The 22,098-nt window shown below is 56.2% G+C and overlaps 1 protein-coding gene across 1 annotated transcript in view; it reads left to right on the forward strand.

Moving 5' to 3' along the window:
• The window catches only part of VOLCADRAFT_95074 (uncharacterized protein), a gene marked incomplete at both ends in the record, with an annotated part of 17,419 nt that extends 9,696 nt beyond the window's left edge, over positions 1-7,723 (forward strand). The window contains 14 exons of the mRNA XM_002954184.1: positions 901-1,000; positions 1,358-1,651; positions 1,793-1,872; positions 2,074-2,169; positions 2,393-2,470; positions 2,959-3,030; positions 3,328-3,497; positions 3,973-4,156; positions 4,434-4,571; positions 5,348-5,455; positions 5,593-5,712; positions 6,153-6,257; positions 6,417-7,250; positions 7,637-7,723. Of these exons, the coding sequence (XP_002954230.1) occupies positions 901-1,000; positions 1,358-1,651; positions 1,793-1,872; positions 2,074-2,169; positions 2,393-2,470; positions 2,959-3,030; positions 3,328-3,497; positions 3,973-4,156; positions 4,434-4,571; positions 5,348-5,455; positions 5,593-5,712; positions 6,153-6,257; positions 6,417-7,250; positions 7,637-7,723 (2,466 nt within the window). The remainder of the gene's footprint in view (positions 1-900; positions 1,001-1,357; positions 1,652-1,792; positions 1,873-2,073; positions 2,170-2,392; positions 2,471-2,958; positions 3,031-3,327; positions 3,498-3,972; positions 4,157-4,433; positions 4,572-5,347; positions 5,456-5,592; positions 5,713-6,152; positions 6,258-6,416; positions 7,251-7,636) is intronic.
• Positions 7,724-22,098: the final 14,375 nt, after the last annotated feature.

Consider the following 22,098-nt stretch of genomic DNA (forward strand, 5'->3'; position numbering starts at 1 on the left):
ATGTTGTACGGACACATGAGCTTTGTACGGACGCCTTTGTACGGTCGCGACTCGGGTTTCCCAATTTTTTTTTCGGCATATGCCGTAAAACCATTCGAATATCTTTGTCCTTCACCAAAATACCTCACGCTCTCCAGACTTGCCTAACTAGGCCCCTCTCGGGTCCTTTTCCCCCTTCGCCCCCCAAACTTCTCTATGTCTGTACCCTTTTCTCCTCCCCCCTCCCAACCCGGATTCAAACATTTATACAGCTGTTTCAACGCTTATTTCATTTCACCTTCTTTTCTCTCTTTTTTTTGCACTTGCAACGGAACGCGGCACAGGGGGGCTTTCTGTCACGCGGCTCGTCGCAATTGCGGGACGACGTAACAGGTGGCGGCGGCGGCGGCTTCCTGGGCAGGCTGTCCAAGTAGGTTTTGAATTTGAATAATTAAAATTCGCGTCGAGCCCTCCAGCAAAAACTGATTAAAACATCTCTGGTTCTTATTAGCTCGGTCACAGTAATAAAACCGTAATGAATGGCTTTACGGCATCTGGAATAAGCAACGCGAGCCAGGCGAGAATACGGGAATGCCGTCCACGCTGCCATGGAAGCGGCCAATGGCCTAATTAGGCTCATAATGTGCTCAGCATGCACAAGTGACGTGTGCGTGTGAAATAAGCCGTGGGAACGTATGTTTGTGTGTGTCTGTTTGTGTATGTGTGTGTGTTTGTGTGTATGTGCACGTGAACGTGCGCCACGTGCACCACGTGCACTACCTCTTGATTTACCTTGGCGCTTCCGCTTCATTCTGGTCGGTTCCGTCATCCTCTGACCTGCGTTGTCCCTCCGCTTCCCTCCCTCCCTCCCTCCCTTGACCATACCTCTCCCCCCGGCCCCTCCCCACCATCACCCGCCAGCGCCATCTCCACCTGGGCCCCGCGGACTCGCCGACAACATCCACAACTCCATCATCATCACCATCATCATCATCAGCTGTCAACCCCCTCTTCTGTGACGGTAAGCAGTTGTGAGAGTGCCTTTCATTACCTGGATTGCTACGATGACAGCCTAGCGCCGTTCCTAGTTGCAGCCCCTTCCAAGTGGAGCGGTGAAAGGCGTAGAGAACCCTTTAGGGGTTCCCCTTTAGGTGACAGGTGATTGGTGCAGAGCCCCTTTAAGCATAAGCAAATTTGGTAAGGCCCCTTTAGGCACTGTCTATCGTATCGTATAGCCTGCATGGATGGGTCGCCTTGCCGTCGTCCTTGTCGCCGCAGCAGGAGCGGCGCCACGGTAAGCTGTGGTTTGGAGGCGGCGCCGCCTCCGGTGCCGCTGGAAGCCTTGGTGCCGCCGCCATCGCGGCTGCCGCCGCTGCAGGTGCAGGCGGAGCCGGCTGCGGCGCTTCAGGTCCCGGGTTCGATTCCGGTCGACTACTAATTGATCATATCCGATCGGTCTGGCTCGCGTATGACCCGCAAGAGGCAGCATCTTGTACCCCTGTCGCCGCCGCCGCTTGTATCACTGCCAACCAAACACGGTACGGTGCAGTACATTACGGCGCGGACAGTAGCGCCGGGGCGGTGGCGGCGGCGGCGGCTATCGATGACTGCAGAAAGGATCCGGATCATTTCGAGAAGGTAGCTGCGGCCACTTCCTGGGCGGCAGGCGGTGGTGAGGTTGCGCCGAAGATAAAGGTGACGGCGGCGGCGCCAGCAGTAGCAGCAGCAGCGGCAGCTTTGGCACCGGCCCTGCCGGCAGCCGCACAGCTACTGCTACCAGAAAGTAACGCTGTCGCCTCCGTTCCTGCCACAGCCGCCGCCGCTGCTGCCGGCGGCGGCGTGTTGCCGTACAGTGGCGGGGACCTGGTGCCTTCAAAGCTTATTGCCCCTAACGTCAGTCTTCCGTCGTACAGCAGCAATATTAGTTTTGGAGATACCCAAGGAAGTCAGCTACTGCTACAGCCGTCGCCGCTGCTCGAGCTTCAGCTACAGCCGCCACCAACGACGCCGTCAACGAAGCCGCCGCCGCCGCCGCCGCCGCAACCCATTAGCCTTTGTGATGACGTCATCGGGGTGGGTCCGGTCTGTCGGCAGCCCGCTGTACGACATTACCTGGTGTTTCGGGGCCTACGAGTACGGATGGGCATCCATTCGGGTGTGCCGGACGCCGGTGATGTGATGTACAATCAGGTACGAACTGCATATCCGTACAGCTACTATCGTTTTTTTACGCGTCAATTTATCGTGACGCCTGGGGGTTTGGCAGAGTTGCTGCACACTGCGCGATCATGGCCTCGTTGTACTTTGCCTTCATCCACGCTCTGCATGTTGATCTGTCTGTCGCTCTGTCTGTCGCTCTATCTGTCGCTCTGTCTGTCACTCTGTCTCTATCTCAATATCTCAACCTCCGCAGGCCGAGGCGCGCTATCATTACGCGGGTGGTGGAATGGCCATAGCACGGGCAGTGCAGGGCGCTGCGGCTGGCGGCCAGGTTAGGCGGGGGGGCTTAGAGCTGCGGCTGGCGGCCAGCAAGTTGCTGCTAGCACGTGGGACTCCTGGGGCGACAGTTTATGAAAAAGATGATCTCAGGTCACCCATTGGAAAGAGTGCTGACGGACGGGCGTTTACATCTAGTCCCCCCTAAAGGGGAACTAGAGGGGACGATAACCGGGGCGCATTTCGTGTGTGTATCAACCCTCCGAGTATCGTCTTGGGATTAGCGCGTACACCGTGTGTGTTTGTGTGTTTGTGTGTTTGTGTGTTGTTCGCGGGGCGGGGGGCACTGGAGGTATGGAGTGGCATGCGTGCGTGCGTGCTCATGTACTTTGGGAATCTTAATATATTCTCTATGTTACCCCACTATCCATACACATCAGAGAATGGGTCATAATGTTGACACAGAGCCTGCAGCCGCAATTTGTTGCCGATTCGCGGTTCGAATCCACGCTCGCTCAAATCCGTATGTTCAACCAATCGCAGGTGTTGCTCAGCGACTCTACCTTTGCGAGAGTGCGTGATGCTCAGCAAAGCAAACGGCTACGGGAAACTGTGGTAGGTATGGGAGCGGCAGAAACCTACCACATACCAAAATAATCCGTCACATCCACCTAAACCCATTCCGCACTTCGCCACCACGCCCACTTAGATGAAACAGCTGCACTCTTGCCTTCTTCCGCATAGGTGCGATCCTATCTAGCTAGCTGGGGGTTTCCCGCGCTTCCGCGCTTCTTTATCTGCTGCATCCCGGCCTCTTAAGCCGTTGATTTAAGCCTCTAAAGCGTCTTGCGTGATTTATTTACATGAATATTTTAATTGCTTTGATTTCTCACCCATCCCGCTGCTCCACAGCCGCTGCCGCTTTCTCCATCCCTGCCCATTTCTACCTACTCTAAATCGCAGCTCATACACGCTGGGGAGCATGTGGTTGGAAGTAAGCTGCCTGGCACGCAACAGCTCTACCAGGCACTGCCCCGACAACTGCTGTGCCGCCTGCCACTGCATCCTCCCCTCAAAGTCATGTGAGTTCTGCCGCTTGGCATCATCGCATCAAACACCGTGACGGTGTCTTTCTGGCGGTCTGTTCTTCGAGCTGTTCGGATGAACGATGAATGAGGAGAGGTGTAATGATGGGATGTCAATTTGGCACTGCCGCGGTGTAAAGCACACACATACATACACACACACACTCTCTCTCTCTTGTGTGCCTTTGTACCTGTGGGATTGTGTGCCCGTTTTGGGGCTGTTCGTGTGCTTGGAAAAAGCAATAGATGAAATAGATGACACATCACCATCGGTGCAGGACAGCTTCAACTCGCACTGAACCATGCTTGATCCTAAGTCATCAAACATCATCAGATCGACCCCCAAAGACAACAGACTTACCTACCGACGAAGGACTCGACTCTGAACAGCAACAGCACATTACTACATTGCTCTATATTTGGGGGCAGATATGCAACATTGTGTCGTACATGCGATGCTGTGTTTTTGCAGTCGCACGATATCCGCCGGCGCCCTGGAGGCGCCCGTGGGTCGCGTCGCGGTTGCGTTCGTGTCGGTGGTGGGTGCAGCCGCGTTGCAGGCCTGGGACCCAGAAATCACCAGGCGGGCGCTGGAGGTTTTCCTTCAAGTATTTTTGGCCACGGCGGCGACAACGGCGACACGCGGCATGTACCTGGTGAGCTTTGTTTTTTTCATTTTCGGTCGGCTGGCGGTGTTTTTGACCCACACAGCCTCTCACACTCTGTCTGCTGTCATAGCAATAGTGGTCTTCAGTCCCATTTGTTTGTTTGTCTGTTTATTTCCCCTTCGGTTATATGTTTGCGCCAGGTCAGTTCTTACATTCTTCCATTCTTCCTTCAACACCTGAGACTTCTTATATAAAATGTAATTTAATGTCACTGTTAGATCCCACGGTCCGCTATCCACACACAACCCATATCCGGATGAATCAGGTTGAGTGTACGGGCGGGCTGCTCCTGGCGACGTTTGCAAGTGCCGCTGATGCCCTGTCCACCTGCGCGGCCCTGCAAGTGGGGTTGTTGGTGGCGGACTGGCCCCAAGAGCTCCTAGAACATGACCTGTGTGAGGAGGTAAGTCGTGGGTGTGGGGTGATGTGGAGAAGGGGTGGGGTGGAGGGGAGTTGTGGGGCCCATGCGGCAGCCAGCAACAGCAGCAGCAGCAGTAGCAGCAGCGGGGTTTGATTGATGGTTGGTTTTATTGACTGACTGATAGTCACCACCTGGCGTTATGCATATTTATTCCCGAACGGAGCGAGTGTGTATTACGGCATGAGAAGTTCGTGTAGCGATGAAGAGGTTTCTAAGTGATAGCCAAAGACCCAAACATCGACCTGCTAACTAGCAGTCTTGGCAACACAAAACAGTCAACACAAAACAAAGAAAGGATGAAGAGAGTGAATGACTGACTCTCAATCAAGAGAGGATATAAAAGCACATTAATTCAAATTTCTGTGCGCTTCGACTACCCCACATCAGTGAAGATTAAATCCTAGCGTTAGCATATCGTATGCAGCATGTCCTCACACACCCGTCTGAGGGGTGCTGATGCCGTACTGCGCGGTAACGCACGCAGCTTGAGCTTGAAGGGTGTGCGGCCGGGCGCTGGGATGTGGTTAAGGCTGGATGTGCTTGTGTGGTGTGGCGGGCTCTGAGATGCTACTTGCTTGTTGTGTGGCGTGGCCTGGTGTGGTGTATAGCTCAGTACGGCACACACCGTCAATACATATGATACGATGTAGAGCTAATGCACAGATGAAGGCCTTGACTAGTATTGCTGCGGCTGCAGCAGCCACGGCGCATGGCTGTAGTAATGTCTCTCCTGTACGGCTGCACCCCTGTGCTAACAGTGCTACTGCTGCTACCGCTACTGCTACTTTCCGCAGGTGACTATTGCGACACCACAGGTGGAGGGGACCATTGTACGAGGGGTGCTATTTCGTGGTCTAAGGGTCAAGGTACGGCAATCGTACAGGCAGGGGTGCGGTGCAAGACATTAAGTTTAGCCCAAGGGTAAAATTCCCCTTTGTGCATTCAAAGCGGTATAACAATTTTTCCTGTCGCTGCTTTTGTTTTTTCCTTTCTTCACCTACAGGTGGGAATTGACTACGGGCCTGCACGGGCCGCACTCAATAGAGCTACAGGACGCATTGCATATCGTGGCCGGGTAATGAATCGAGCTGCACGAATCAATGCAAAGGGTGCATCGGGACAGGTAGGGTATAAAACGTTTGAGTTGATGTCGCTATGGCCTAAATTGGGATGTGGAATAAATAGGTGGCAAGGTCAAATAGATCAAGGTCATTAGATGCATGGACAGTTGTGGGTTCTCCATTCCATCTAAAATGTAGGTAGTTTTACTTATGATAAAGAGATTAGGACAATGGGAACAAAAAGGGTAAGGGTAACTAAATATTATAACACGACGAATACTAGCCATAAGATGTTGTGACCGCAACAAATAGCGCAATCCAGTATGACATGACCTAACGACTAAGTCACTACTTAACACACCGTCCAAGTACCAGCACAACCTTCTCAAAAAAATAAGAAGCCAGCGTTTCATTTCGCCTTTTGGTCCTTCATCAAGTTTTCCGTTCCTTTGTTATTTTTACGATTTGCAAAAAAAACGTTCTGCTGCTCGCCCTGCCGTAGGTCCTCTGCTCCAGTGCGGCCTGGCAAGCGGCGAGCGACTCGGCAGAAGGGGGCCCCGCCGCTCTTGGCCTGGCCGCGCTAAGTCTGGGCTGGGCCGCCCTCAAGGTAGGCTGGCTTGTGTTAAGAGTCAAGGAGGCTAGTGACTCTGACTGTGAAACGTCACCCCTAGGGGTTGATTAATTGATTGTTTCGCGCGTTTGTAATTGTAATCGGTTAATAACAAAACGCCTACCCCCAATTACATGCGTGTTGATCTCCATGAAGGGTATCAGCGAACCAGTAGAGCTTTTGGAAATTCGTACTCTTCCAACAGCACCGCCGCCGAAGGGCGCCTCGACAACAAAACCAGGCCGGATCGTGCAGCAGACAACACCGCCATCTGTGGCTGTCAGCCCACCGCCTGATGCCGTCGCCGCCGCCGCCACAGCCATTGCCGTAACTAGCACTGCTGCCGTCAGCGTCGGTGCACGAAAGCTGCTGCCGACGCCTCCCCATGACGGCGCCGACGGCCTTGACCGCCCTTTGATGATGGCGACCCGAGGTGACGTCGTAACCTCATGTACGACAGGCAGCGGCACCGCGGCCGCCACTGCCGCTGCCGCTGCTGCTCAGGCGGCGCCAATACATAATAATTCCTCTGACGCCGACGCTGCAAGCAACGGCGACGTCGTTGTCAACGTCATCGGACCTTCGCAAGCATCGGTGCTGATGGGAGGCATCAGACATGATGCATTAGGATTACTGTGTGACGGCATCACAGTCGATGCGAACCGCGGTGCGGCGGCAGCGGCGTCGGTCGCTGCCGCCGCCGCCGCCGCCACGGCCAGCGACACGACAGCGCTGCCCACAGCTGCGGATGGTGTTCAGCCGCGGGTGGTATGCAGCGGCAGGAGCTTTTCAAATCTCGTGCCGCTGGGTACTGAGGGCCAATGGGGGCCTGGGGCCCCCAGCATGCCACGACGTACGAGTCAGCGGCTGTCGGCGGCTGCGGCGGACTCTCTGATGGCCACCTCAGTGTCGAATATCCGGGGGGCGCCGGCGGCGGCGCCGGCAGCGGCAGCGGCGGCGGCGGCTCTGATGCAGTCACCGGCCGTACAGGTACTTTGTGCTGGAAAGCGTGCGCTTTTCTAGCTGGGCAGAATGTTGCCTCATCCGGATCCATAAGAACCCAAATTCATGAAACCATTAGCTTGTGTTATGGGTGTCAGCCTAAAATAGGTATATCTACAAATGCTGAGCTGCATTGGGAAAATATACCATTTGTGCGTTTTTATGATTCTGTCATGCATGTGAGTGTGACCTAATCAATACACCATAAACTGAGCCAGGTTGTTACCACCCCTTTGTTTGAATTTGAATTCATAACCCCCCTAAAGATATTTCGCGTGGATGCTAGTACGGGAATAGCTGCGTTGGAGCTGCCATTGTAGTCCCGGATGAAACCGCTCCGTACGACACACCAACCGCCACCGGCGCGGTTCCAGCAGTGCCAGTGGTTCCCGTCACGACCGGCTGTGTACACGGCCCTTGGACCTGAGTACGACATCAGGGGCGGCGGCGTCTGCAGCTGATGAGGTCGCTGGAGAGGGGCACATGCGAGCTAGAAATTCGTATGTGGCCTTTGTTACATGTGTAGGGGCGGCTTCGCAATACTGTGCATGATTTGCCGCAGAGGCGGCAGCGATACTGGTAACAGCAGTAACAGTAGCAGTAATGAATGACAGTAGTAACCCTCTTCCTGGCTTCAAGTGCAGCCATTCGTCCTCATGGATGCTGATGCTTGAATATCATCAGGAACGTATTTGAATATTTGAAGTCTCTCTCTCTAGCGGTCTTTGTTGTGTTTTTTCTGTTTGTGAGTGTGTGTCGTCACAACCTTGAGCTGAGTCACTCTCCAACCCTCAGACCTAGGGAACCACTCTTGGAGCCATAATGAGGGGGACCCTGGGGGGCTCTCAGTAGGGGGCTGAAGGCTGCCCGAAGCAACCATAAGTGAGCTGTGCGTGTGGGGATCGAGAGAGGACGCCTCCCCCCTCCCGTAGTTGAGCGATGTCCTTCCCCCAACAGTTAACAACTCGGTGCACATCCCTCTACCTGGAGATATCACCGGAGGCTACTACTGCTTGTAGGCCACCTCGCCACAAACGGGAACACGGACGGCCCTGCAATGTATTGCAAGTACCAATCATGCATGCATGTCGTGGTACTAAATATATCGTCGTATGCGCTCTGTGGGACTTGTTCCCAAACATGTGCGTGTGCCGTCCCCATGCTGGACATCCCCGTGCGTTTCGATGCTTTAGCAATATAACTTCCCACATTGTTTTGCGCTATTACATGATATGATGTGATGTGATGTGATGTGATGTGATGTGATGTGATGTGATGTGATGTGATGTGATGTGATGTGATGTGATGTGATGTGATGTGATGTGATGCTTCTGGTGCGCCAATAGTAAGTAGGTGTGTTGGCACTGGGCCTTTGCCCGACCTTTTTGGGGGAATTGTGCCATCCCATTGTTACCCTTATCATCCTTGACGTATATTATTGTTGCATATCCTTGTTGTCGTTGTCTTCATGTAGATATTTGGGTTGTATGTGCCTATATATAGGAAGTGCGAGCTATGCATTTTTCGTCCCTCGCATTAGCTACACATGCATCAATGCGCACATCTTTCTGAGGTAAGGTTCGTACACATCAGCATCGTCATCGCCATCATAGCTAAAACAAGCAAGCTAAAAGTTTGTCACACGTTGCCTCTCCCACCAGCGGCTACTGCCGCCCTATGGCACAATGCTGCTGGGGGGTTCGCCTAGCAGCGCCCCGGTTCCTGGTAATAAAGGACCAACATGCATTATTCACCCGACCTCACTTCCGTGGAAGGGTGGATGAAATTTCCCCTTCGTCAATTTCCTTTATCTCCATAGAGCATCATGCATTTCCAATTTTTTTTCGCTGAGTCGCCTCGGCCTGAGGGTGGATTTATATATCTAAGACGGGACGGGCGGACAGAGACAGACAGACAGACAGACAGACGTAACGCGATAACAACTTCCCCTTTCAACACGAACATTGGACCCCGCGTACATGGAAGTGTGCATGCATCATTAGGAACCTTAGAAACGTCGTACGTGAGAGGGTTGAGGCCTCAGAAGATGTATGCGTGCGTGGTTGCATCCACATGTTGTATGCGGACAGAATAGTATGAGGGGGAGGGCGTATAATGGCTTCTCCGTCCGTCCGGCGGTTTGTCGTCACCATTCGTCAACTCGCAAGTTTTAAATGCATGATGAGGTGAACAGGTAGTGACATTGTTGCAGGCGGCGGCGTGCGTGCGTGTGTATGTATGTTGTTACAGGGTGGTTAACTTCGCCAGCGGCCCCCTTTCCCGGGGCAGTCCCTGCTCTCCCCTGCTAGAGGGGCACCCTAATCCGTCACCCCATCCGACTTCAGAATGTATTCGTTGGGTTCGGCAACTCACCACCAGCATCCAACCAAATCTAGCGGATCAACGGCGCATCAACTTAGTTGATGCGCCGTTGATGTATGTATGTATGTATGTAATGTAATTACATGCTTGTGTGCGTGTGTATGCCACATGTGTGGCGAGTCTGGGGAATAGGGCAATAGGGCTAACAGATGGTTCGGGGAAGGAGTGCAGAGACAGTAATGAGAGGAGAGGAAGGGAAATGTTTTCGAGGCTCATCCGGAAGACGTATCCCTGGTCGCCATTTCTCAGTTTTAAACTAATCTCGATACCGATGATCTCTTGGCGTCAGTCAGTCCGCAGCACGTGTCGTGGCATTTTTTGAATCGAAACAAATACGGGAAGCAAGTACTGTAGTACGGAGACCATAAACCACCACTGCTAGTTGCGGGCACGTTAGGTTGAGGTCATATGACCACCATGTATTGGTGATGATGCATTCACCACATGAGTTGAGAGGCCGGGTGCGACCGGGAGGGAGTTTATTCCCATGATCGCTGTGCTTGCGTCGGACACTCTGCCTTCATGGCTAGTTTTATTTTGTTTTTTCCAGTCTGCCGCGAGATGCAGAGCAAAGCGGATGCAATGGCCTGGAGCAGTCGCCAGGAACCTCGGAATAGAAAGAGACAGGGGGGGGGGTCATCAGGTTCCGGACAACACACACCCAGAACACGCCCGTTATACTCTCAGTATAAAGCGCAGAGAACATATGTATGTATACATCTGCACAGACGCACATACATACTTCACAAAATCCATGTCCGCCGATTGAAATGCTCCACCTAACGACCTACGGTAACGGTAACGGCATCAAGATATGTAACTAACTACTCCGGCTTCGGGCGCTGATCCTCATTCCGCTGTTGGTTTATCAGTTTATCAATCATATCAAATCCACCACAGGAAGAGAATTAGAAGGCAAGAATAAAGTTAACATCTGCCGCAAAACGCACGAAACCAAGGCAGCGAGCACCCTCCCGCCGCCCTATCCCTTCCTCACAAGCCATTTGGCCTATAACCAAAATATTGTAAAACAGCAAATTTCAGATGTGCCGTTGTCACACAACATGTCGCGATCGCATTCGTCCATTTCTCATCCACTCGATTCACTTTGTTTTTTGCTGTCGGAAGCCTGTCACAGGTCCCTATAGCCCTTCGGCTCGTCGTCCCGGCCTTACACGGTTTGTTCTAGGACCCTCTTTGATGCGCCTCCGCCATGCGACATAGATACATACATACGTACATACACACATTCTCAAGATCCACAACAGCTCACGTCCACTCATTCACCGCTAACATTCACCTCGTATATCCCCCACCACCCCACACGCACCACCATCGCTGTGATAATGCTTTGGTCATCCGTCGACCACATTCTCCCTACACACCCACTCATCCAGTTTTAAGCTTTCGTTCATTTGTTCGTTCATTAATTTATTTATTTAGGCCGTTTAGGCCGTTTCGTTCGATCGGCCCTGCCGTACAGGAGGACGAAAAGTTGGCGACTCAGGGGCGTGTTCGGCCCTGGACAAGCACCGTAACGCTCACGTACCCCAGTAATGCCACACACATACATACACCCACACCCACACACATACATACACATGCACACGCTCGTAATACACACGTACACATACACACACTCATAGTACACATACGCACAATGCATGTGTCATCCATCCTCAGCACCCACGTCCGTCCTTCTTGGAGCTCAATTCAGTCTCATCAGTCCACATCACCAACACATGATCACACACACACCTACAAGAACGCACGCACTCCCGCTTCCTGAGCTCTCGATCACGCGGTGCAGCGGGCGCTCCCACACTGGCTCCACCTCACTTCACTTCCCTTCACTCCACCACGCAGCGCAGGACTGTGGAGTAAACCGCAGAAAGAGGAGCGCAGAACCGAATCACGCTCGACGCCGGGGACGGGACAGGGAGCCATGTTGCCGTCGTTGTCGACGTTGTCGTCGTTATCGCCGTCGCGCTACACTATCCACACCAGAGTTCTTCTCCCCCCCTTCCTCCTCCTCCTCCTCCCGATCCAAGACCCTGACACGGGGGGTTATTCTGCCGTACAAACGGCCCCGCGCCTCCGCCTTACCCCTAGTACTCACTTCACCACCGCCACCACCACCACCACCGCCAGCAGCAGCAGCACCAGCAGCAGCAGCACCAGCAGCAGCAGCACCACCACCACCACGGCGGCTATGACGATAAGGTATCGCCGCCTGCTCGCTGTCGCTGCTACTGCTGCTGCGCCGGCCGCCACCGCCACCGCCTTCCGACGCCGATGCCGTGCCGCTACCAAGCTGCAACTTCCCCGCCTCCTTCCGCCGGTGCTGCTGGGGATGGCGATGGTAGTCGCGCTCCACGACGCCCTCCCCAGCGAAGCGGCTAAGCCCGCCGCCGCCGCCGGCGCCGCTGCCGCTGCCATCCTGGCGGCGGCGGCGGCGGCTGCTACTTCCAGCCCCAGCTCCTTCTGCCCCTCCTTTCCCCGCCTTGATGCTGGTGGTGGTGGCGGTATTGGTGTTCTTGTTCTTGTTGGTGTAAGTGTTCCTCCTCCTAGTGGCCTCCGCCTCCTCCGCCCTCTGCCTAGCCGCCCTCATGTCCACCACCACATGGTCCAGGCAGTCCTGGACCTCCCGGGGTCGACCCAATGTGGCCACGAGACGGAGCTCCTCCGGGGTCAGACGGCGGACCTGTCGTTGTTGTTGTTGGATATTTGGATACGTGTCAAAAGTAGGTAGTGTGGCGGCGGACAGGGAGGTGCTGTATGAGCACGGGTGTAGGAATATGGGTGTAGGAGTGTGAGTATGAGGGTGGCGGAGCAACAGTGTGAGCGCAATGGACTGGGCGCGTGGGTGGTAGTGGGCGGCGACTGGAAGCCGCCAGGTGGTTGGTGCCATTCGCGTGTGTGGGTACACAGCTGTGCAGAAACGGAGGGAGAGTGGAAGAGGGAGAGAAAAAGAGAGACGTTGGCAGTATGCAGACAGGCAGCAAAAGTATCAGAAACCCATAACTGAAGAGGTCTCGACCAGACACCGACCCAACCCACCCCAAATGCCAGGCTTCGCACAATACTACTCGACCGACGCGAATTGTGGCTGGCATTGTTAGTTTGTTAGTTATAATAAGTTAGTGTACCCGTACAGACTAACTCACGATGTCTCGAAGCTTCCTCCAGCGGCGGTGTGCCCGCCCCCTGGGCCCGGGCAGGTAGATGGGGTCGTGGAAGTTGGAGATGGCCTCCTACGGGGGAAAGGGAGGAAGGGAGGTAGAGAGGGAGGGAGGGAGGGTAATACACACACGATCACGTGTGCCACTCTCGGCATCTCCTGTCCGCGGCTCAAATCATTAGAACACAGACACACACACACACACACATACACACATGAACACATAAACACAATCATCATGTACACACACAACAAGCACAGACACACACATACACACACGCAGCGCCATCCCCAGGTCTGTCAGACATACACACACATACATACTCACATGCAGGTGAAGTCCCGCTAGGAAACTGGTGTGGGGCAGATCCAGCCAGGCGAAGAATGTGAAGATCGTGACCTGTGCGGGGGAGACGGAAAGAGGTGGGTCGGAGTTGGGGAAGAGGTGGGTCGGAGTTACATGCAACTTCATTTAAATAGTATATAGAGAAGGAAGAGGGGAAAGCGCGGGACGACGATGTACAACCGATGTACACACGATGTACAACCAACCGTCCCCTATCAGCTACAAAACGGTGCAAAAACCCTAAGTTTATTGACTTCCAAAACGGTATGTTGGGCACACGGACACCGCCTACAGGAACGAACCATACATGCGCAGCGCAGACGCCCCTCATAAAACTGAGCAACATATCATCAACTTAAGCCCTTTCACTAAATATCCTCTCTTGCTCCTCCCCTAGTCCCAAAGCGCCTCTCAACCCCGAGCTAACCACTACCTAAACCCCAAAATAATATTTAGAAATGACTTTTAGGGTTTAGGATGACTCGAACCTTCTTACTCCCCCCAACCCCCAACCCCCAAGCCACACACACACCCAGGTCCCTAAATTAAGACACCGCCCGCCTCACCTCCAGCTTCCCCAGCGCCAGTACCGTGGTGAGCAGCAGCAGCAGGATTCGGTACAACGCCAGCAGCAGCCCGATGACCAGGTTGGTGATGGACATGATGAAGCTGAAGGCGAGCCAGGCTGCCGGACGGTAGATGTGGTCACCGTTGGAGAGAAAGGTGTTGCCCACGTAGCCGATAAGGACGTACTGGTAGGCGGAGTGGAGAGAGGGATATCGGAGGATTTGGGTGGATTCTTTTTACTTAAAGAGTTTTGCATGCAAAAATGGAGGGACGAGGGAACCAGTTGGGAAGTTTGTAACATCTTCAAAGTCAAGATGTGAAAATGTTTATTGTACTGACTGAAACGTTTGATGACACGCGTTTCGACGTGTCGTGTTTTTGAAGCCCTGATTCACTTTGAACGCCCTCGTCTTGACAAACGTTTTTTCTTTTCCTTACCATCCCTTTTTTTCCCTTTCTTCCCTTTTCCGTCCCTTTTCCGTTCCCTTTTTCCCTTTCTTCCCTTTTTACCTTATTCAGCACAATGACCGCCGCGATTGCCACCAAGTACAACCAGATCTTGGGCATCAGGAAGTGCCAGGTCCAGGGGTGGGTCAGTACGGCAAGAAACACACTCAGCAACACGCCAACCTGCGCGCACACGCGGGATGAAAAGTGCGCAAAGGGCGAAAAAGAGGAGACAAAACAGGGCTGGTAGGAAGGAGGAACGGAAAGGGATTCTGGCGGCAGCAAGGCGAGGGGAGGCGAAGCGAGAAGGCATGGAAGTGGCCGATTGTGGTTGCCGGAGTAATTGCGCCCTAAGCCCTCATCCGCCTCTTATCCTCAAATCCACTCCTTAATAAAACAAAAACAACTCTCCACACAACGCAACAAAGTCGAAGATCTTTCTCTTCCCCAAAAGATCTCCCCGAAAACTTCCTCACTCTTCCCCCTCTTCCCCTCGCTCACCATGTACAGCTGGATGACGGCAGTGGACATGAGCACTCCAAAAAAGAACACCACCATGGAAATCTGGGCCTCGCGAGCCCGAGTCACCAACAGAGTGTCCTCGTTTCCGCCGCTGCCACCACCGCCACCAACACCAACACCGCCGCCAGCCGCCAGCAGGGCATCACGACCCGCCGCCGCGGCCGCCGCTGCCGCTGCTGCTGCGGCCTTGGCAGTGGCCCGTTCATCACCACCTTTTCCCCTTCCCCTTCCTCCTCCTGTTGCTGTTGCTGCAGCTCCCGATGACGAGGCAACAGCAGCGGCAGAAGCCGTTGTCCTCGTTTCCTTGGCGATCATGGACTTGAAGAGGCGGCGAGCCAAGCGCATGCGGCGGCCGCGGCGAATGGCCCGACGGAAGGACGCCGCGGTCTGCAAAAGCCAGCGGTAGTAAAGGCGAGGTCCAACAGGAGCAGGTGGGCTGTGACGTCGTGATCGACGTCATACATACCGCATGATCGACGTCATACCGCGCCGGCTGGACTATAAGTTCATAGCAAGGAGCGGAATACACGGAGGCTGTGCTGTACAGGTGGTTGCTGTTGTAAAGGCCTATGCAGATAAGAGGCTGTGCAAATAGAGAGATTTCATCTTCTTGATCATTTTGCGTACTTCGGTATCAACCCCAAAACACAACTGGGAAGATAAAATCGGGACGGCCCTGCTAGTGGCCCCCGGGGGACGGGCCAGACCTTGGCCCCTGTTTCATACAATTATATATAGACGTACATACAGCCATACAGCCATACGTTGTAACACACAAACATACAGACACGCATGCCGAAAAACCTTTACCCGCCCCCTCCATCCTCTCCCTGCTTGCGCTTCCCCCACCCGCCTCGCCTCATTCCCGGCCCGCCCTACTTTAGAACACGGGTAGTTAGGCCCTACTCGTCGTACTTTTTGCATCGTGCAACCCCCTCCCTTCCCCTCATCTACATCTCCCCACCTACCTGCAGCAACGTAGACAGCCCCAGCAGCAGGCCCAGAGTGAACCCCAGTACGGAGGTCCACCGGAATCGGTCAGTGAGACCGGCCTGCCAGACCCGGATCTGGAATGTCGCTTGTTGATGTTGGAGGTGATGTTGGTGTTGGTGTTGGTGATGTTGGTGTTGGAGTTGATGTTGGTGTTGGTGATGTTGGTGTTGGAGGTGATGTTGGTGTTGGTGATGTTGGTGTTGGAGGTGATGGTGTTGGTGATGTTGGTGTTGATGTTGGTGTTGATGTTGGTATTGATGTTGGTGTTGATGTTGGTGTTGATGTTGGTGTTGATGTTGGTGTTGATGTTGGTGTTGATGTTGATGTTGGTGTTGATGTTGGCGTTGGAGATGATGTTGGTGTTGATGTTGGTGTTGATGTGTTAGTGGTGAGGGCCGTGAGGGGTGAAAGGAAGGGGCGGATCAAGGGTGAGGCAAGGGAACAACCAGGTGCGGGACGGATTGGGGGTTGGGCTTGGAAATGGAGTTTACTTGCAGACAGACACTTGGGACGAGGAAAGGGGGGCGAAGAAGGGGCACATCAGCGGAGGGTAAGGGAGTCATGTGAATGCAAGAATGCAACAATGCAGAAAAAAATAACTTCCCGGCTCACTAAACGCCATCTTACCCCCTTTTTCCAAACTCGCCCACAGCCGCTGGATCGGGTGGATCACTTACCACACACACAGAGACAGAGCAGACATAAAAACACACACACACACGCATATATACACAAACACAGAAAGAGACACCCACCTCTCCTTGCACGTCCAACGCCCGTGAGATGTACCGTGTTGTCGTATTCAGTGTGCCGTACAAAACGTTGACCGTTTCGTTGATTCTGCGATACACTGCGATTTGCGGTCCCTCCGCGGCGGTCGCCAGGCGGTCGTTGGCCGAGTCCACCAGCCGACCCAAAGTGGAGTTCAGGTTGGCGGCAACAGCTGCGGTTACATCTGTTTGCACGACAATCGACAGTTGGTGGTTGGAGGTTAGCAGTTGAATGCTGAGGGGAAGATACTATCAAGCCCTGAAATTTCCTCAGACCTCCTCCTCCCCCGCAGCCAACTGTCGATTAATGAATGGGGCCCCGCATTTGTGCGGGACTTGTAGCTTGTAACTCTTTCCTCTCCCTTTCCCCCTGCTTCCCCCCTCCCTCCTCCCCCTCCCGCCACCTCTCCACCTCCTCCACTCACTCACTCGCAGTAATCCTGGCTGTAAGCTCCGCGGCCATGTCCGGGTCAGCCAGCCCCGCCAGAGACCCGCTAACGGCCGCAGACACCAGAGCACGGGCCGCGTCCAGATTGCCATTGGAATTGGCCTGACGAGGAGGGGAGAGTAGGGGGGGGGGAGGGGAAGACAAACCACAGACGAGTGAAGCTGATAACAGAGATTGACATCTACTCCAGCAATAGACAGGAGGGGAGCGAAGGAGGAGGGGAGAGGACGAAGAACTTCTGGGGCTGGAGCAGGGCCGAGACGTGTGCAGATACATGTGAATAGTGACACACTCGCGTGTGCGCGTATCGCACAAGCCACGCCGATTTCCATGCGATGACAAAAGCGACCCGGTTGCCCTCAAGCCCTCTTCCACGTCCTCCTGGCTTCGGAGATCGCGACTGTTTGGTGCTTTCACTTTTGCATGTGACTCCCTTCCCTCCTCCCTCCCTCCCTTCCCTCCTCCCTCCCTCCCTTCCCTCCTCCCTCCCTCCCTCCCTTCCCTCCTCCCTCCCTCCCTCCCTTCCCTCCTCCCTCCCTCCCTTCCCTCCTCCCTCCCTCCCTTCCCTCCTCCCTCCCTCCCTTCCCTCCTCCCTCCCTCCCTCCCTTCCCTCCTCCCTCCCTCCCTTCCCTCCTCCCTCCCTCCCTTCCCTCCTCCCTCCCTCCCTCCCTTCCTCCCGCCCTGCCGCCCTCCCCCTCTCCCTTCCCCCCGCTCTCCCGCGTACCCGCCCTTCCCCCTCCCCCCTCCCGCCTCCCCGGCCCCCCGCCCTCCCACCCTTCCCCCTCCAATCCCTACGTCTCGCCTCGTCTCACTTCATCAGGCCACCTACGTACCTGCGCCAACAGGTCCTGCTTGTCCAGCACCAGCAGCGGCGAGGCACTCAGAGTGCCATTGCTCCCAGAAGAGCTCACCCCCAGCATCCCGGCAAATGCGGCCATCAGGTCATCTTGCCGGGAGAGTATCGAGGTCAGGGCGTCACGCAGCTGCTGCTGCTGGGAGGTGCTCAGCAAGCGAGTCAGGAACTTGATGTACCTGCGCAGTCGCCGCCGTACACGACGCGATGTTGCCGTACACGACACCGTCAATAGTAAACTCATCGTCAAAAAAAAACGACGCCGTCCACAATGCTGTCGGTCTTCATTTAATTATCCATCGCAACACAGTGAAAATAACACGATAATAAATATAATACTCCATGTGTATTTCGACGCCTGAAGAAAATTGGTTCCCCTTTTCCGTGACACTTTTGGAAAGCCCAGCCAGCTGTGGCCCTTTGTGAGATTTTTTTCACAGGCCATCGGCTTTTTTCAAATCTCTCTCCTCTCACCTCCTCTCCTCTCACCTCTCCACATCGCCTTTTCCCAACAGCACCGGCTACCCCCCCACCCCCCGTTTCCATCGCGAGTGCGCCCCAGGCGTGTGCGGGGCGCAGGGTATCCGAGACGGAACTGATGAGGCGGCTTGCAGCGCCCGGGCGCGCTACGTTGCCTCCCCACCCACCCACCCACAGCGAGAGACATACAGAAAGACAACACCCACCCTCCCGAAATGGCGCTTTCGCTTCCCGACCACTCCCACATTGTTTTCCCCCATCGCCAAATCCCCATAAACAGAAAAGCAAATACGCCATGTTTCCCGTCGCCTACTCGACCACAGACCAGGAAAAACACAGGGGGAAAAACGCAACTCACTTTCCCACGGCGTTAGTTACGCAGGACGCGGGCTCCAGCAGGCACTCCGCCAGGTTGTGAGACCAGGCCAGCGCCTTGCCGTAGTGGAAGATCACCATGTACGCGGACACCAGGAGAGCTGCTAGCAGCCAGGCGGGGTACCTAGTTTCGGAGCGACCCAACCAGAGTACCGGAGGCAAGGTTTCGGAGCGACCCAACCAGAGTACCGGAGGCAAGGTTTCGGCGCGGCCCCAATGCGGGAGGCGGCAGGGGTGAGGAGGCGGCGGCGGCGGAGGAGCGTAGTAAGGGTGAGGATGCCCCCCAGCAGCAATACAATGTCAGAAACGTGCGTGTGTTCTATGTGCTGTGCCGTATCCGGCCGTTGGCCGTTGACTGTCCCGAAACGAACCTAACCGCCAAAGATGCCTACCTGAAGTCCGAACTCTCCCTCAGTCCGCGCTGAAGCTGCCGGAATGGACGAGCAACGATTATCATCGCGCCATGGAACCCGCTGGCGGCGCCGCCGGCACCGCCGCCGCCGCCCTCCGCATCGCTGCTGTTGCAACTACCGCCGCCGCCGCCGCTGCGGCCGCCGCGATCGCTGTCCATTGCGTCGCTGTCGCGGCCGAATGACGCCGCCGCCGCCGCTGCAGCATCACGGAGGCGCGCCTGCACGTCCGCCAGCCGTAACGTCTCGGCGCGAGCGACGACGGGGGCCCCGGCTGGTCTATGCGGCGTGACGACGGCAGCAGTGACGGCCTTGCTATCGCTGCCCCCGAAGTCGCTTGCCGAGGGCAGACCCGCAGAGGGGGAAGGAGCAACGGAGGCCTTGACAGGCTGGGGAAAGGGCGCCGAGCGGCTGCTGGTGCCGAAGGTGGCGGCGGCGTCCCCGCCGCCTCCGCCGGCTGCTGCTACCACCCCATCCGTTGCGGGTATTGTCGTTGGCCCATCCTGCCCTGTCCTTGTGGCCGCCTCCGCCGCGGCGGCCAAACGTGGCCCATTGTACGGTCGCTTGTGGTACGGCATGTTATGGTGTTCGTCCACACCGGTGGCGGCAGCTTCGCCGCGGTACAACCGCCGGCCGCCGCGCCCACCGTCGCCGCCGCTTTCTCCTCCCGATGCAGCCGCTGCTGCCGCCGCAGTGACGGCACTTAGTTCCAGGTTAGACACCAGCAGCCGCCGCGGCGCACCGCCGCCTCCGCGACGGACGTCATCATTGCCATTCGCTTGCCGCTTAGGCTTAATGGCGCCATCGTCACTGCGGGCACCGCCTCCGCCGCGGCGGCGCCACGCCAGCGGCCTAGCGACGGCGCCGCCATTCGACGATGATGACTCTGTCCCGCTATCCTCAACCGCCTCCGCCAACGGTCCCGGACCCTGCTGCTCAGCCCCAAACAGTCGCCGGCGGGGCCGTACAGGCGCTTCTTCGTCCGCCGGCGGCGCCGCCGCCGCTGCACCAGTGGCTGTGTTTCCGTGATGCCAGCTTAAGTCATCTTCCTCAGTTACGTGCCGCTGGCGGTTGCCCCGCCGCCGATAGCCGCGGCCTGACGGAGGTGACGTGGGCTCAGAGTCGGGCTGCGAAGCTGCTGCCGCCGCCGCCGCCGTCACCAGTACGACAGCACGCCCACCGCCACTGCCACCCGCAACGCCGTTGCCATCGTCGTCTTTGTCACCGAAGCCGCCCTGCTGCATGAGCCGTCGGCGTCCCTTCCGCCCCGAGCTTTCACTCTCTTCGCGTGCGGCCCTCGGTTGCGGCTGCTGCTGCCGCCGCCGCCGCCGCTGCCGTACTTCCGTGTTTTTCTCCTCCTCCTGCTGCTGGTTCGGGCTGTCAAGTTGTTCCCCCAATTGACGTGTTGGCTTTGCCTCGTGCTGCGATGCAGATCGCTCCCTATGGCGCCTGACGTCCACGAAATAATCCCCGCCGCCAGCGGCGGCGGCGCCGCCGCCGCCACCAGCATTGCCGTACCTCGCCTTTCGCTGCCGCCAGGCGCTGCCATCGCCGTCGACCAGCTCAGCAATCGCCACCTTCTCCTCAGCGGCGCTGGAGGAAGAAGACAGGGTGGAGCCGCCCGCAGCCGTACGGCCGCCTCCACCGCCACCGCTGCGAGCTATGAGCGCCTGCGATTCCGTCGCTGCCGCCGTCTCTGCACGGGCAGCTTTCGCCGCCACGTAGGCCTTGTACATGGCACGGTCGTGCTGATCGTGGCGCTTGCCGAAAATGACTGCCTGTAGGCACGGACGAGAAAGGGGACCGGGATTACGGCCTTGATTCTGCAGCGTGCCGGCCCGGTCCTGGCGGAGATCGGACAGTACAGCGCCACGCGGCACACCGCTTGAGCCATGATAAAGTCAAGAGCCATGCAAGCGTGATTGGTCGAGAACGGGGTCGGCCGGCTGCCCGGTCGTTCAAGAACACACAAACCCCGATCCTCGCCTTTTCTCCCTCTTCATCATAACGCTTTCGAGCCTTCAATTCGTTAAATTCACACGAGACCCCAATGCCGCGGTGCAATAGTCAGCCCCTAAGCCCCCTAGGGGCCCCATCTCCCCCATTGCTTCACAGCACAGCCAAGGCCGGTGAGGCTTCGGAATTCGGCGCAGCTTACATCAACATTATTCCCATGCAATTTGCAATCCCGATTGCACAGTCCGGGACGTCATACGTTTCCCTGCACCTCCTGCACTACACTCGGGCCGCCCAGTCTCATTTCCCTCCTTTCCTCTCCACAGATCCCCCCTACCCCACCCATGCACGGCATTCGCCGGGTCCCCGCCCCGTCCCCCCCCCACATCCCCCCATCCCCCTCCCACATCCCCCCAACCCCCATCTGCACGGCAATCGGGCCCCCCTCCCGCCTCCTCCTCCTCGTCGTCCCCACACACTCATCCCCCCCAACCTGCATGACATTCGCCGCCCCCAGGTTGCCCAGCTGGAACACCGACAGCGGCAGGTAGGGCCACCGCGGGCTCAGGTAGCGCCACTGAGCCAGCAAGCTGGTCAGCTGCAGCATCACCAGCAGGTCCTGCAGGGCCATGAAGGAGGCGGAAATAACCACCTGCACTCGGTAGTACCTGCACGGGGAGGGGAGGGGAGGGTGAAGGAGAGGGTGAAGAGGAGGAGGTGGAGGTCAAGGGTGAACAGGAGGAGGGTGGTGAAGAGGAAGAGGGTGGTGAAGAGGAGGGTGAAAAGTAGGAGGAGGGTGAAGAGGGTGAAGAGGAGGGTGAAGAGGAAGAGGAGGGTGAAGACGAGGGTGAAGAGGAGAAAGAGGAAGAGGAGGAAGAGGGGGAACGGGGAGGAGGAGAAGGAGGAGGAGGAGGAGGAGGGTGGGTTAAGGAGGGGACTCTGGTGCTTTACTACAAGTCCCGAGTCCTGAACCCATAAGCCCCCTGATGTGCCAACTTCCCAGCCCCCCTCCCAGCCCCCCCAATCCCAGTCCCCAGTCCCACCTATTCACCGGGGAGTTGTAGTTTGCGAGCATGGACAGGTAGCCCAAGGTGCCCATGAAGGAA

This window comes from Volvox carteri (assembly GCF_000143455.1).
Source record: "Volvox carteri f. nagariensis unplaced genomic scaffold VOLCAscaffold_41, whole genome shotgun sequence".
In the NCBI taxonomy this organism is placed as follows: Eukaryota; Viridiplantae; Chlorophyta; class Chlorophyceae; order Chlamydomonadales; family Volvocaceae; genus Volvox; species Volvox carteri.